Source organism: Culex pipiens, chromosome 1 (genome assembly GCF_016801865.2).
Source record: "Culex pipiens pallens isolate TS chromosome 1, TS_CPP_V2, whole genome shotgun sequence".
NCBI classification, from domain to species: domain Eukaryota; kingdom Metazoa; phylum Arthropoda; class Insecta; order Diptera; family Culicidae; genus Culex; species Culex pipiens.
The window spans coordinates 4,615,813-4,632,698 of record NC_068937.1 but is presented as its reverse complement, the minus strand read 5'-3'; the positions used below and the strand labels follow the sequence as shown (position 1 = coordinate 4,632,698).

Here is a 16,886-nt window from a genome sequence, read left to right as displayed (position 1 = left end):
TTTTCTTCGCGAGCAGCTGACCGCCATTTTGTTTTGGGGTGCCGCTCTTGCAGAGCAAAATTCATCGCGCCATGTGCTCTCCCTCTCTCTCACACACACACACGCGCAATAGCAAACGATAATTGCGCGACCGACGCCCTCTTGCTGGGTCGAGGTTCAGTTGCGATTGATAAGTTGGACGCACAACATCGACGAGGACGAAACGGCCGGCACGTTTAGACAAAATCCGACGGAGAGGACCATTTCCGTGGAGGATTTGATTGGCTGCCAAAAGTCCGTGGCCAACGGACCGTTCCGGATCAACACCACCAAAAAACCCAAAAACTAAACAGTCTTTTTCTAGACTCAAGAAAAAGTTATTCTTTTCAAATCAAAATAATCCATTTCGCGCCATTTGCGCAATTTAATCAATCATTTCTTTTCACAGCAATTTTTTTATTCACGAGCAGCTGACCGCCATTTTGTTTTGGGGTGCCGCTCTTGCAGATCAAAATTCATCGCGCCATGTGCTCTCCCTCTCTCTCTCACACACACACGCGCAATGTCAATCGAAAACTGCATGACCGACGCCCTCTCGCTGGGTCGAGGTTCAGTTGCGATTGACAAGTTGGAGCCTCGACCCAGCGGTCATGCAGGTCATGCTCAAGCTCAGAATAATTCTGGCTGTGGAAGAGGGCACATCGTGACTCATGAGCCACGGCAGATAACAGAGGGAGTGAGAGAGAGATGCTTGATGCGCTGGCGACTCTCTAAATTCAATGTCCTCTCTTCTCCCATTTTCCTCCCGTCGACACATCATATATGTACGTAATTTTCTTCGTGACGTTGTAGCCATCGCTAACGCACTATAGCTTCAATATCTTAAAGTGGCCTGAGTTTTAAGTAAAATAAAATAAATTTAATCTGGACATCGTACTGGCCACTTGGAGGAAGCAGTTTGGAGGACCACCCGGAGCAGCTAGTCAAGGATCGACCCGGAGAAGCAGTGGAGCGCACCAGCAAAATAATATGGTCCTTTTTAGAACCACCATTATCACGAAAGAGTTGTTCTTCATTTCTAATTGCTTGCTAGTTCGCTACTAGCAATGCTCATGGTGGGAGTCTGGACCCCTAAGAAATCCAGTCTTTTTTGGAAGCCGTGAGAGATTAATTTCTTATGCGGCTGCAAAATAAAAAAAACTGGAGTTTATTTTGAAAAGGTTCAAAAAACCAAATTCCAATTTTTGCTTTTAGGGTGTTTTTGACAAAGAAATTTATCCTAAGGGCTCTATTCTGGTGAGGTGTCAATCCAGAAAAACGAAAAATGTCGCGCGTTACGAAAATGTTGCATGCGTGGTACTGGGGAAGGGGTCCGCAACGCAATAAGGCACTGTTGCGTGGAATTCTCCACACAGTTGCAACAAAAAGCGAATTATGAGGTTTGGGATAACCGGCACAAAGAGGCGGAGCATCCGTCACCATTTTGAGCCAATATAAACCTCGCTCGATCAGTCCAGGGAAATCATTCTATCGCTGGACGCCGAGGAGTGAACAACAACCTGGACCTGGAAGCAGATGGCCTGGAGGCCCAGAAGCAGTTGGCCGAAAAGCAGCTGGCCTGGAGCAAGGAGCAGCCCAAGCGGGGGCAGGCCAGCCGGAATAGTCTGGCCACAAGACCATAGTGGCCATAACCCTCTGGGGTGTTCCGATGGAAGGCCATACGAGACTGGACAACATGGGTATCAAACTTCTTGGATTTTGATACTGGTGATGAAAATGGCCATTTTGACAGTATTGGCCACAACTTAGAGTGGCCGGTGCCCTCAGGGAGGTTCTCCCGGGAGGACATTTACCGAACCATACGATTTTGGGCAATATGGGTATCAAACTTCTTGGTTTTTGGTACTGGTGATAAAAATGGCCATTTGGACAGTATTGGCCACAACCTGTAGTGGCCGGTGCCCTCAGGGAGGTTCTCCCGGGAGGACATTTACCGAACCATAAGATTTTGGGCAATATGGGTATCAAAATTCATGGTTTTCAATTCTGGTAATGAAAATTTTCGCTGTGAAAAGAAATGAATAATTAAATTGCGCAAATGGCGCGAAATGCAATTTTATAGTTTGAAAAGAATAACTCTTTCGTTAGATTTCGTGAGTCTTGAAAAAGACTATTTTGTTTTTGGGTTTTTTTTTGATGGTTTTGATCCGGAACGGTCCGTTGGCCACGGATTTCTGGCAGCCAATCAAATCCTCCACGGAAATGGCCTCTCCGTCGGATTTCGTCCAAACGTGCCGGCCGTTTCGTCCTAGTCGATATTGTTCGTTCAACGTGTCAATCGCAACTGAACCTCGACCCAGCGAGAGGGCGTCGGTCGCGCAGTTTTCGTTTGCCATTGCGCGTGTGTGTGTGAGAGAGAGGGAGAGCACATGGCGCGATGAATTTTGCTCTGCAAGAGCGGCACCCCAAAACAAAATGGCGGTCAGCTGCTCGCGAAGAAAAGTTTTGCTGTGAAAAGAAATGATTAATTTATTTGCGCAAATGGCGCGAAATGGAATTTTGACAAAGAATTTTGTCCTAAGGGCTCTATCTGCGGTGTCAATCCAAAATTTTCGCGAAGCAAAACGCTGGGTGCTGAAAAGACAGAATGCGTAACGTGATTTTCGAAAGCTTCCCACTGCTCCCCACTAATACATCTGCACTACAGCTGTAAACATAAACAAAGTAGAAGGCTATGTTCAAGCCAGCGTTGCCACATGTACAGATTTATCTGTCATGGTACAGATTTTCAGCAAAGATCTGAGTACAGAATCTGTACGTACAGATGACAGATATTTGGGTCACCATACTGATTTGTACAGATTTTCAGATAAAACAGATTCTTACTCAAAATGATATTATTGAATAGTTAAGTTATTGCAATTATCTCAACATTTAAGAACTTTTCATTGATTAAATCTAGTTTAACTTTTGAAACATTTAGAAATGGATCAAGCTTATATTTTTTAACGATCTTAGATTCATTTATGCTAGAATATTTTGAACTAGTAAAAAAAAGTAAATCTTTCCCAGTTCCTGAGGGGAACACCCTTGAAGAGTATCGGGGCCGGCATTTACAAAGCGGATTCAGTGGCAGTTTCATTCTCAACTTAATGTTAACATGTTAAGGTTAATGTTAACATTCCATAGGTCGCCTCCCTAAGGTGTCGTGATAAGGTCCAGTTTGTGACGATACACTACCTTCCCTTTACTAAGCAATCGATTCCAGAAGGGAAAAGATCACCAGTTGTGTTGGTCCGAGCCGGGATTTGAACCCCGATCTACCGCTTAAGAGGTGGAAGCGTTACCACTGGGCTACGTGGCTCGGGCGTTTTGAACTAGGAGTCTCTCTTAATACTAACCCCCAGTACGCCGCGGGTAATTGGCTCCCTCCCACTAACATTTACACACAAGATCCTCTGTAGTTTTAGGTTTTTCTTAGGTTTAAGAAAACTGCATTTACAATAGCAGACTCATTGCTAACCAGGTTTCAGTACCGACAAGGACCTAATAAAAATAATTTATAGCATTTCGTTCTAATAAAGTTATAACATAATTTCCAGCATTTCCCATTCTTCTCAAAAATGATTTTGAAATTAAGGAGAACACAGGTAAAATAAAATCTAAAATACTTCAAAAATTTAATAAAAGTTGTACTGAATCATACAGAAAATAATGAGTCATAAAGTTTATTGTATTTTTTTTATTAATTTGAGTATATTTTTAAATTATATGAAAACAACATGATTTTTTTATATTCATAATCTTGCTTATTGCATTTAAAGCATTTTTTGCAAAAAAAAAGTTTGATAATAAAAATTATCTTTTTAGCATTCCATACTTTACATGCCCTAAATATGAAAAATATTTACAACCGCCTTGTAGTTGCCTGAATATTAAAAAATTTAATCCTCGTTTTTCAAAATATTATTATTTATTTCTTGAAAGGTAACGCCATTATGTCACATTAAACTATTTAATAAATGGAATCTGGTCAAAGTAAATTTTATTGAAAGTTTTCGATAAATCATGTTTTGTACCGTCAACTGGGTCAATCGGGACTGCAGTCTGTATGAATATGGATTACAGTCTAACTTTAATTCTAAAATTCCTGAATTCTTAAATTCCTGAATTCTTAAATTCCTGAATTCTTAAATTCTTAAATTCTTAAATTCTTAAATTCTTAAATTCCTCAATTCTTAAATTCTTAAATTCTTAAATTCTTAAATTCTTAAATTCTTAAATTCTTAAATTCTTAAATTCTTAAATTCTTGTATTCTTAAATTCTTAAATTCTAAATTCTTAAAATCTTAAATTCTTAAATTCTTAAATTCTTAAATTCTTAAATTCTCAAATTCTTAAATTCTTAAATTCTTAAATTCTTAAATTCTTAAATTCTTAAATTCTTAAATTCTTAAATTCTTAAATTCTTAAATTCTTAAATTCTTAAATTCTTAAATTCTTAAATTCTTAAATTCTTAAATTCTTAAATTCTTAAATTCTTAAATTCTTAAATTCTTAAATTCTTAAATTCTTAAATTCTTAAATTCTTAAATTCTTAAATTCTTAAATTCTTAAATTCTTAAATTCTTAAATTCTTAAATTCTTAAATTCTTAAATTCTTAAATTCTTAAATTCTTAAATTCTTAAATTCTTAAATTCTTAAATTCTTAAATTCTTAAATTCTTAAATTCTTAAATTCTTAAATTCTTAAATTCTTAAATTCTTAAATTCTTAAATTCTTAAATTCTTAAATCCTTAAATTCTTAAATTCTTAAATTCTTAAATTCTTAAATTCTTAAATTCTTAAATTCTTAAATTCTTAAATTCTTAAATTCTTAAATTCTTAAATTCTTAAATTCTTAAATTCTTAAATTCTTAAATTATTAAATTATTAAATTCTTAAATTCTTAAATTCTTAAATTCTTAAATTCTTAAATTCTTAAATTCTTAAATTCTTAAATTCTTAAATTCTTAAATTCTTAAATTCTTAAATTCTTAAATTCTTAAATTCTTAAATTCTTAAATTATTAAATTCTTAAATTCTTAAATTCTTAAATTATTAAATTCATAAATGCTTTAATTCTTGAATTCTTAAATTCTTTGATATTTTTTAAATTTTAAATCTGGGTGTGATTTGAAATTCTAGATTTTTATTTAGAATTTTAAATTTTTTGGATTATAATTTTGAATTTGAAGGATTTTGAATATATGATTTATTAAATTATATTATTTTAATTTTATTAATTTTTAATTATTAGAATTTTAAAGCTTTGAATTTGTTGTTTTTAAATTTTGTTTTGTATATATATTTACAATTTATTTTTTTAATCTTAGATTTTTTTAGTTTTAATATTTGTATTTTTGAATCTGTGTGTTTATGGATTTTCTCTTTGGTTAACTTCTTTTCAAGCAAAATACAAAATCCTTCCTTTTAATTTCAAGATTCTGCTTTTTGAGATTCGGCATCAAAAGGCAATTCGGAATTTTCAATATTATAATATCGATTACAAAATTATTGATACATTTATGACTTTCAGTTGCAATAAAATAAACAAATTCTGAATATTTAAGTTTTTTCACTAGAACTTTTGCAAACAAACATCGCGCGAAGGAACGTCACGCGAAGAAACGTCTTTCCTTGGCCGTTTCTTGGGTGTTTTTTATATGGAGTTTTGCGTTCCTTCCGAGCTGCATAATGTTGTCATAAGATTGTTCAAAATGCATGTTAAAAAAAAGTTATTTACAAAAAATATACCGTACAGATAATGGTACAGATATTCGCCATGCTTGGTGCAGATAAGACAGATTTTTGGACCCTCTGATACAGACGAGCATGTGGTAACACTGGTTCAAGCTCAAGCGTGACATATTTTTTGCTGCTGAAGTGAATTATTATGAAACATTTTGGATCTGTTGATGTTGATGTTTTCGAAGAAAAATTAAGTGCTTAGCACTTTTTTCTTCGTAGACTAAACGATGGGCGGCCAAAAGAGGCCTTTTTTTGTTTTCCACGTGATGAAAAATTGTGTCAAAAGTGGGTGGAATTTCGTGAATCAGAAGAGCAACCGAATGGAAGTTCCGAGATTATGTATCTTTGATGTGTAGTGATAATATCGGAGTAAGATTATCCAATATTATTGGGAAAGTACTATTCATAGTTATTGATAATTCGTCGCTAACATTTAAAAGAACGCCATAAACATAGGTTTTGAGTGAGACATAGCGATTATAAAATTTTAACGACGAATTATGCCAATCTCGATTTCAACCCTCTTATTAAGATGTTTTGACTTCGAATACCTCAATAGCCATCGATTTTTTTTTTTATTCCTGACTAAATAAATTTTAGATCGATCACAATACTTGCCACTTCTTGGTATAATTATGCGAACAGTAAATTGGTTCCGCTTTGACAGTTCTAAATTGAGGCCGCTTTGCGAACAACTATTCTGCACCCAGCGAAAACCAACTATCGATAGAACTTAAAAATCAAATTTGATTATATCCGAAGTAGTTATCACAACAATTGTAGGGTTCATTTTTGCGGTCTTTTTTAAAGTGTCGGCAAAGTAGTGTCGGTAAAGTAGTTTTTCAGAAACTATATAGGGAATAGTCAATTTTTTGGGCAATGACTATTTGACGTAAAATCCAAGTTTATAAAAATATTTACATATGTATGAAAACCTCATATAGTTTTCTGCCTAACAACTAATTTCTCATATAGTAAAATCGACCAAAACTATTTTGGGAATGGAATTAATGGTTTGATATATTGTACATATATAGTTTGGTAACAATTTAATGAATAGTAGAGACCATTTGATAAATAGTTGAGTAACTATTTGTCATAAAGTAGTTATATAGTTCATGACTATGCGGGAGGGCACATCGTGACTCATGAGCCACGGCAGATAACAGAGGGAGTGAGAGAGAGATGCTTGATGCGCTGGCGCCTCTCTACATTCAATGTCCTCTCTTCTCCCATTGTCCTCCCGTCGACACATCATATATGTACGTAATTTTCTTCGTGACGTTGTAGCCATCGCTAACGCACTATGGCTTCAATATCTTAAAGTGGCCTGAGTTTTAAGTAAAATAAAATAAATTTAATCTGGACATCGTACTGGCCACTTGGAGGAAGCAGTTTGGAGGACCACCCGGAGCAGCTAGTCAAGGATCGACCCGGAGAAGCAGTGGAGCGCACCAGCAAAATAATATGGTCCTTTTTAGAACCACCATTATCACGAAAGAGTTGTTCTTCATTTCTAATTGCTTGCTAGTTCGCTACTAGCAATGCTCATGGTGGGAGTCTGGACCCCTAAGAAATCCAGTCTTTTTTGGAAGCCGTGAGAGATTAATTTCTTTTGCGGCTGCAAAATAAAAAAAACTGGAGTGTATTTTGAAAAGGTTCAAAAAACCAAATTCCAATTTTTGCTTTTAGGGTGTTTTTGACAAAGAACTTTATCCTAAGGGCTCTATTCTGGTGAGGTGTCAATCCAGAAAAACGAAAAATGTCGCGCGTTACGAAAATGTTGCATGCGTGGTACTGGGGAAGGGGTCCGCAACGCAATAAGGCACTGTTGCGTGGAATTCTCCACACAGTTGCAACAAAAAGCGAATTATGAGGTTTGGGATAACCGGCACAAAGAGGCGGAGCATCCGTCACCATTTTGAGCCAATATAAACCTCGCTCGATCAGCCCAGGGAAATCATTCTATCGCTGGACGCCGAGGAGTGAACAACAACCTGGACCTGGAAGCAGATGGCCTGGAGGCCCAGAAGCAGTTGGCCGAAAAGCAGCTGGCCTGGAGCAAGGAGCAGCCCAAGCGGGGGCAGGCCAGCCGGAATAGTCTGGCCACAAGACCATAGTGGCCATAACCCTCTGGGGTGTTCCGATGGAAGGCCATACGAGACTGGACAACATGGGTATCAAACTTCTTGGATTTTGATACTGGTGATGAAAATGGCCATTTTGACAGTATTGGTCACAACTTAGAGTGGCCGGTGCCCTCAGGGAGGTTCTCCCGGGAGGACATTTACCGAACCATACGATTTTGGGCAATATGGGTATCAAACTTCTTGGTTTTTGGTACTGGTAATTAAATGGCCATTTTGACAGTATTGCCCACAATCTGGCCGGTGCCCTCAGGAAGGTTGTCCCGGGTGGACATTTTCCGAATCATGCGATTGTAGGCAATATGGGTATAAAAACTCATAGTTTTTAATATTGGAAATGATAATGGTAATTTTGAAAGTGGTGGCCAGTTTCCCGGGAGACATTAACGGAACATTAACGAGTTTTGGCAATATGAGTATTTTTGCTTTGCAAGAGCAACACTCAAAACAAAATGGTGGTCTGCTGCTCTTTGAGAAAATTTTCGCTGTGAAAATAAATTATTTATTGAATTGCTCAAATGAGGCGAAATGAAATTTTAAAATTTGAAAAGAATTACTCTTTCGTGAGATTTCGTAAGACTTGAAAAAATCTTTTTCTGGTTTTTTGTTTGGTGTCAATCCGGAACACTCACGTTGGCCATGGATTTCTGGCAGCCAATTAAATCCTTCACGGAAATGATCCTTTCCTGGGGTTTTATTTTGATGAAAATTTGGGGGGAAATATTTTAAAATTAATTTCTACGCCAAGCGTCAAAAGCACCAAAAGCAGTGCATGAATGATTTGAAACAATAACTCTTTCGTGAATTTTTCGTTGGCCCTGAAAAGCGCCATTTTGTTAAATTGCAGCAGAAGTTGATTCTTGTGGCCATCTTCTCGATCGTCCATCCAAGTAGGCCTTGTTTTTCTCCTTCGACGTCATTTTGGCAGCAATTTCACGCACACGCTGGCGTGTTTCTTCTTCTCGGAGCTTGCTCTTGATAGTCTATTCACGCCAGGTTACACATGACGCCATTTTGGATTTTTCCGGTGCCAATATTTAGAGAATAATTAGTGCTATTTAGTGCTCCAAGGGCAGATTTAGTGCTCTTCAAATTTCCATACAAACTCCCATACAAAATATTGACACTCACGCCAGGTTACACATGCCGCCATTTTGGATTTTTTTGGGGTCAAAATTTAGAGAAAAAATAGTGCTATTTAGTGCTCCAAGGGCAGATTTAGTGCTCTTCAAATTTCCATACAAACTCCCATACAAAATACTGACACTCACGCCAGGTTACACATGCCGCCATTTTGGATTTTTCCGGCGCCAATATTTAGAGAATAATTAGTGCTATTTAGTGCTCCAAGGGCAGATTTAGTGCTCTTCAAATTTCCATACAAACTTCCATACAAAATATTGACACTCACGCCAGGTTACACATGCCGCCATTTTGGATTTTTTTTGGGGTCAAAATTTAGAGAAAAATTAGTGCTATTTAGTGCTCCAAGGGCAGATTTAGTGCTCTTCAAATTTCCATACAAACTCCCATACAAAATATTGACACTCACGCCAAGTTACACATGCCGCCATTTTGGATTTTTCCGGCGCCAATATTTAGAGAATAATTAGTGCTATTTAGTGCTTCAAGGCCAGATTTAGTGCTATTCAAATTTCCATACAAACTCCCATACAAAATATTGACACTCACGCCTAGTTACACATGCAGCCATTTTGGATTTTTTTGGGCCATTTTAATTTTTTTTGGGTAAAAATTTAGAGAAAAATAAGTGCTATTAAGTGCTCCAAGGGCAGATTAAGTGCTCTTCAAATTTCCATACAAACTCCCATACCAAATATTGACACTCACGCCAGGTTACACATGCCGCCATTTTGGATTTTTTGAGGTCAGAATTTAAAGAAAAAATAGTGCTATTAAGTGCTCCAAGGGCAGATTAAGTGCTCTTAAAATTTCCATACAAACTCCCATACAAAATATTGACACTCACGCCAGGTTACACATGCCGCCATTTTGGATTTTTTTAGGTCAGAATTTAGAGAAAAAATAGTGCTATTTAGTGCTCCAAGGGCAGATTTAGTGCTCTACAAATTTCCATACAAACTACCATACAAAATTTTGACTGGGTTACACATGGCATCATTTTGAATTTATTGGGATCAAAATTTAGAGAAAAAAGAGATCTATTGAGTGCTCCAAAGCAGAATAAGTGCTCTTAAATTTTCCTTACAAACTTCATGATAAATTTCTAAATAAAGTTTTATTTGGAAACTTTTAATTAGTTTCAATAAACAAAAAAACAATAATATTCAATAGCAGGTGATGAGCTGCAGGCATGCAATTCCAAATATACTTTGATTATGAACAAAATTAATATTTTTTTAACTAGTAGGCATTAGTGCTCTGGCTGGTGATAAGCAATAGACATGAAATTGAAAATATACTTTGATAATAAACAATATTAATGATTTTTCAACTTGTATGAATTAGTGCTCTGGCTGGTGATGAGCAATAGACAGAAAATTGAAAATATACTTTAATTATGACCTAAATTAATGATTTTTCAACTTGTATGAATTAGCGCTCTGGCTGGTGATGAGCAATAGACATGAATTTGAAAATATACTTTGATAATAACCAGTATTAATGATTTTTCAACTTGTATGAATTAGTGCTCTGACTGGTGATGAGCAATAGACAGAAAATTGAAAATATACTTTAATTATGACCTAAATTAATGATTTTTCAACTTGTATGAATTAGTGCTCTAGCTGGTGATGAGCAATAGACATGAATTTGAAAATATACTTTGATAATAACCAATATTAACGATTTTTCAACCTGTATGAATTAGTGCTCTGGCTGGTGATGAGCAATAGACAGAAAATTGAAAATATACTTTAATTATGACCTAAATTAATGATTTTTCAACTTGTATAAATTAGCGCTCTGGCTGGTGATGAGCAATAGACATGAATTTGAAAATATACTTTGATAATAACCAGTATTAATGATTTTTCAACTTGTATGAATTAGTGCTCTGACTGGTGATGAGCAATAGACAGAAAATTGAAAATTTACTTTAATTATGACCTAAATTAATGATTTTTCAACTTGTATGAATTAGTGCTCTAGCTGGTGATGAGCAATAGACATGAATTTGAAAATATACTTTGATAATAACCAATATTAACGATTTTTCAACCTGTATGAATTAGTGATCTGGCTGGTGATGAGCAATAGACAGAAAATAGAAAATATACTTTAATTATGACCTAAATTAATGATTTTTCAACTTGTATGAATTAGCGCTCTGGCTGGTGATGAGCAATAGACATGAATTTTAAAATATACTTTGATAATAACCAGTATTAATGATTTTTCAACTTGTATGAATTAGTGCTCTGACTGGTGATGAGCAATAGACAGAAAATTGAAAATATACTTTAATTATGACCTAAATTAATGATTTTTCAACTTGTATGAATTAGTGCTCTAGCTGGTGATGAGCAATAGACATGAATTTGAAAATATACTTTGATAATAACCAATATTAACGATTTTTCAACCTGTATGAATTAGTGCTCTGGCTGGTGATGAGCAATAGACAGAAAATTGAAAATATACTTTAATTATGACCTAAATTAATGATTTTTCAACTTGTATGAATCAGCGCTCTGGCTGGTGATGAGCAATAGACATGAATTTGAAAATATACTTTGATAATAAACAATATTAATGATTTTTCAACTTGTATTAATTAGTGCTCTGGCTGATGATGAGCAATAGACAGAAAATTGAAAATATACTTTAATTATGACCTAAATTAATGATTTTTCAACTTGTATGAATCAGCGCTCTGGCTGGTGATGAGCAATAGACATGAATTTGAAAATATACTTTGATAATAAACAATATTAATGATTTTTCAACTTGTATTAATTAGTGCTCTGGCTGATGATGAGCAATAGACAGAAAATTGAAAATATACTTTAATTATGACTTAAATTAATGATTTTTCAACTTGTATGAATGAGCGCTCTGGCTGGTGATGAGCAATAGACATGAATTTGAAAATATACTTTGATAATAACCAGTATTAATGATTTTTCAACTTGTATGAATTAGTGCTCTGACTGGTGATGAGCAATAGACAGAAAATTGAAAATATACTTTAATTATGACCTAAATTAATGATTTTTCAACTTGTATGATTTAGTGCTCTAGCTGGTGATGAGCAATAGACATGAATTTGAAAATATACTTTGATAATAAACAATATTAATGATTTTTCAACTTGTATTAATTAGTGCTCTGGCTGATGATGAGCAATAGACAGAAAATTGAAAATATACTTTAATTATGACCTAAATTAATGATTTTTCGACTTGTATGAATTAGCGCTCTGGCTGGTGATGAGCAATAGACATGAATTTGAAAATATACTTTGATAATAACCAGTATTGATGATTTTTCAACTTGTATGAATTAGTGCTCTGACTGGTGATGAGCAATAGACAGAAAATTGAAAATATACTTTAATTATGACCTAAATTAATGATTTTTCAACTTGTATGAATTAGTGCTCTAGCTGGTGATGAGCAATAGACATGAATTTGAAAATATACTTTGATAATAACCAATATTAACGATTTTTCAACCTGTATGAATTAGTGCTCTGGCTGGTGATGAGCAATAGACAGAAAATTGAAAATATACTTTAATTATGACCTAAATTAATGATTTTTCAACTTGTATGAATCAGCGCTCTGGCTGGTGATGAGCAATAGACATGAATTTGAAAATATACTTTGATAATAAACAATATTAATGATTTTTCAACTTGTATTAATTAGTGCTCTGGCTGATGATGAGCAATAGACAGAAAATTGAAAATATACTTTAATTATGACTTAAATTAATGATTTTTCAACTTGTATGAATTAGCGCTCTGGCTGGTGATGAGCAATAGACATGAATTTGAAAATATACTTTGATAATAACCAGTATTAATGATTTTTCAACTTGTATGAATTAGTGCTCTGACTGGTGATGAGCAATAGACAGAAAATTGAAAATATACTTCAATTATGACCTAAATTAATGATTTTTCAACTTGTATGATTTAGTGCTCTAGCTGGTGATGAGCAATAGACATGAATTTGAAAATATACTTTGATAATAAACAATATTAATGATTTTTCAACTTGTATTAATTAGTGCTCTGGCTGATGATGAGCAATAGACAGAAAATTGAAAATATACTTTAATTATGACCTAAATTAATGATTTTTCGACTTGTATGAATTAGCGCTCTGGCTGGTGATGAGCAATAGACATGAATTTGAAAATATACTTTGATAATAACCAGTATCAATGATTTTTCAACTTGTATGAATTAGTGCTCTGACTGGTGATGAGCAATAGACAGAAAATTGAAAATATACTTTAATTATGACCTAAATTAATGATTTTTCAACTTGTATGAATTAGTGCTCTAGCTGGTGATGAGCAATAGACATGAATTTGAAAATATACTTTGATAATAAACAATATTTTTACGCAACTGTCAACGGTGTAAGAAGGAAAACCACGCCTTCCCCTGTGATGTGCAACGACACGGAAGGCAACCTGTTGACAGACAAGACTGCGGTGGCGGCTAGGTGGAAGGAGCACTTCCAGCAGCTGTTGAACGGTGAGACACGAGAGGGAATCGTCGAGGACAGGATACACGTTGAGGAAGATGGAAAAGCTGTGGACCCGCCTACGTTGGAGGAAGTAGCTAAGGCTGTTAAAGAGCTCAAGAACGGGAAATCCGCGGGAAAGGACGGACTTCCGGCCGAACTTTTCAAGCACGGGAGTACGCGGATGACCGAGATTCTGCACCAAATCATCCTACGCATTTGGTGCGAAGAACAGCTTCCGACCGACTGGTTAGACGGGCTCGTCACCCCAATCTACAAGAAAGGGCAAAGACTCGATTGTGCCAACTATCGAGGCATCACAATCCTCAACGCAGCGTACAAAGTACTCTCCCGCATCCTGTGGAGCAAGCTGAGACCGATGACCGAGACCTTTGTCGGCGAATACCAGTGCGGTTTTCGAGCGGGTCGGTCAACGACGGACCAGATGTTCACTCTGCGACAAATCCTCGACAAGTTCCGGGAGTACAACCTGCAAACACACCATTTGTTCATCGACTTCAAGGCGGCGTACGATTCAGTCAAAAGAAACGAACTTTGGAAGATTATGCTAGAACACGGCTTTCCGGCAAAGCTTATAAGACTGATTCGTGCAACGCTCGACGGAGCAAAATCAAGCGTGCGAATAGCTAACGAGACATCTGAAGCTTTCGTTACGTTGGATGGATTGAAGCAGGGCGATGCTCTCTCGAACTTACTGTTCATCATAGCGTTGGAAGGTGCTGCTCGAAGGGCAGGCGTGCAAAGAAACGGAACACTCATCACTAAATCGCACATGCTGCTGAGATACGCTGACGACATCGACATCATTGGTATCGACCGTCGTTCAGTGGAGGAGGCGTTCGTCCCTTTCAAGCGGGAAGCTGCGAAGATCGGACTGACCATCAACACTGCCAAGACCAAGTATCTGGTTGCTGGCAGAGCGCGTGGCAGTGCAGGTGATGGTGTTTCGGAGGTGGAAATAGATGGAGAAAGATATGAGGTGGTGGATGAATTTGTATATCTTGGTACACTCGTGACGTGCGACAACGAAGTGAGCTGCGAAGTGAAACGGCGGATTAGTGCTGCAAACAGGGCCTTCTACGGTCTTCGTAGCCAGCTAAGGTCCCGCAGCCTAAGGACGCCTACGAAAATCACGCTGTACAGGACCTTGATACTCCCTGTAGCTCTTTACGGTCACGAGTCGTGGACGCTAAAGGAGGCTGACCAGAGAGCACTTGGGGTCTTTGAGCGGAGAATCCTGCGTTCTATCTTCGGCGGCAAGCAAGTAGGAGACCGGTGGCGCAGGCGCATGAATTTCGAGTTGTACCAAGACTACAAACATGCTGATATCGTAAAAGTCATCAAGCACGACAGGCTGAAGTGGGCTGGACATGTAGCCAGAATGTCGGACGAGCGGGCGGCTAAAACGATATTCAGCAGCGAACCTGGACGCGGTCGTCGGCTTCGTGGAAGGCCTCGTACGCGTTGGCTGTGTGCAGTCGACGAAGATGCAAGAGCGGCCAACATTGTAGGCGACTGGAGACGAGCGGCCCAAGATCGAGCATCCTGGAAATCTTCGATTAGTTCAGCGTTGGGTCGATAGACCTGTTGCTGATAAAGTAAAGTAAGTAATAAACAATATTAATGATTTTTCAACTTGTATTAATTAGTGCTCTGGCTGATGATGAGCAATAGACAGAAAATTGAAAATATACTTTAATTATGACCTAAATTAATGATTTTTCAACTTGTATGAATTAGCGCTCTGGCTGGTGATGAGCAATAGACATGAATTTTAAAATATACTTTGATAATAACCAGTATTAATGATTTTTCACAGACTTACCTTTTGACGGGTGCGACAACGGTTTGCTATGATACCGGTTTTTCTATGCGCACCATTTCTCGTCACGACCCAAAACCCGACACAACTCGGTAGCTTGATCGGTGCACCAAACCGAAGTTTGGTGTGACGGCGGTGTGGATCGGGTACACAAAACTGACATGGTTTCTGCGCCTACCACACGGGAGAAGTTTGGAACTCTTGATGCCTTGCAAGCCAACTGAACTCAACAGTTCTTAATGGTGTGGTTGTCAAAGGCAGTGCTTTAGTATTTTAAAGGTTCTTGGTTCGAATCTCGACAGTTATTATTTTATTTTTTGAATGTTTTTTATTTGTTTAGAATAGTTCGTTAGGAATAGAATTTCGTAGTGTCATGAAATATAAACTTTAACTTCTCGTGCATATAACCCTGAAATAGGCATTTTCACTTAAACCTGCCTGCATAATATGGAATGTTTTCTCTATTCCACTACAAAAATCCATTCAATTTTCTAACTCTTTGACTAAAGCGTCGCAGGTTCGAAGAAGTTACTTAAAAAATGTATATAATCAGTAATTTTGACAGCAAATATTGAAAAAAAAAATCCTCAAAAATATTTGTACCCAGGATTGAACCAGGAACCTCGTGGTAAAAAGACGGAGACAACAACCGCCACGCCATCCCGAAGTTGTGAATGATGGCTGGCAAACCTCAATCAAAACAATGTCGCCTCCGGTTTACTTGGATCAACCATATGTTGAGTTGCATCCTTGGTATACAGTTTGGGTGCACCGGTGGTGTACCAAGGTGCTTTCGGTACAGTTGCTATGGTGTGACAACAAACAGCTCGGTTTGGTTTCTAGAGTGACACGAAAACCGCACCACGGCGCACCAGATCTTGGTGTTCAGTGAAGCCTGATTTTTCAACTTGTATGAATTAGTGCTCTGACTGGTGATGAGCAATAGACAGAAAATTGAAAATATACTTTAATTATGACCTAAATTAATGATTTTTCAACTTGTATGAATTAGTGCTCTAGCTGGTGATGAGCAATAGACATGAATTTGAAAATATACTTTGATAATAACCAATATTAACGATTTTTCAACCTGTATGAATTAGTGCTCTGGCTGGTGATGAGCAATAGACAGAAAATTGAAAATATACTTTAATTATGACCTAAATTAATGATTTTTCAACTTGTATGAATTAGCGCTCTGGCTGGTGATGAGCAATAGACATGAATTTGAAAATATACTTTGATAATAAACAATATTAATGATTTTTCAACTTGTATGAATTAGTGCTCTGGCTGGTGATGAGCAATAGACAGAAAATTGAAAATATACTTTAATTATGACCTAAATTAATGATTTTTCAACTTGTATGAATAAGCGCTCTGGCTGGTGATGAGCAATAGACATGAATTTGAAAATATACTTTGATAATAAACAATATTAA

General features: G+C 36.6%; 2 protein-coding genes across 3 annotated transcripts in view; one reads left to right on the top strand and one right to left on the bottom strand.

Moving 5' to 3' along the window:
* Positions 1-16,886, bottom strand: part of LOC120432281 (octopamine receptor Oamb) — a 97,728-nt gene that overhangs the window by 51,166 nt on the left and 29,676 nt on the right. The gene's annotated exons all lie outside the window — the stretch shown is intronic.
* The window catches only part of LOC128093133 (uncharacterized), a 356,259-nt gene continuing 352,852 nt past the window's right edge, over positions 13,480-16,886 (top strand). Inside the window, exon 1 of the mRNA XM_052708947.1 lies at positions 13,480-15,208. Coding sequence (XP_052564907.1) covers positions 13,525-15,204 — 1,680 coding nt within the window. The 5' untranslated portion in view covers positions 13,480-13,524 and the 3' untranslated portion in view covers positions 15,205-15,208. The remainder of the gene's footprint in view (positions 15,209-16,886) is intronic.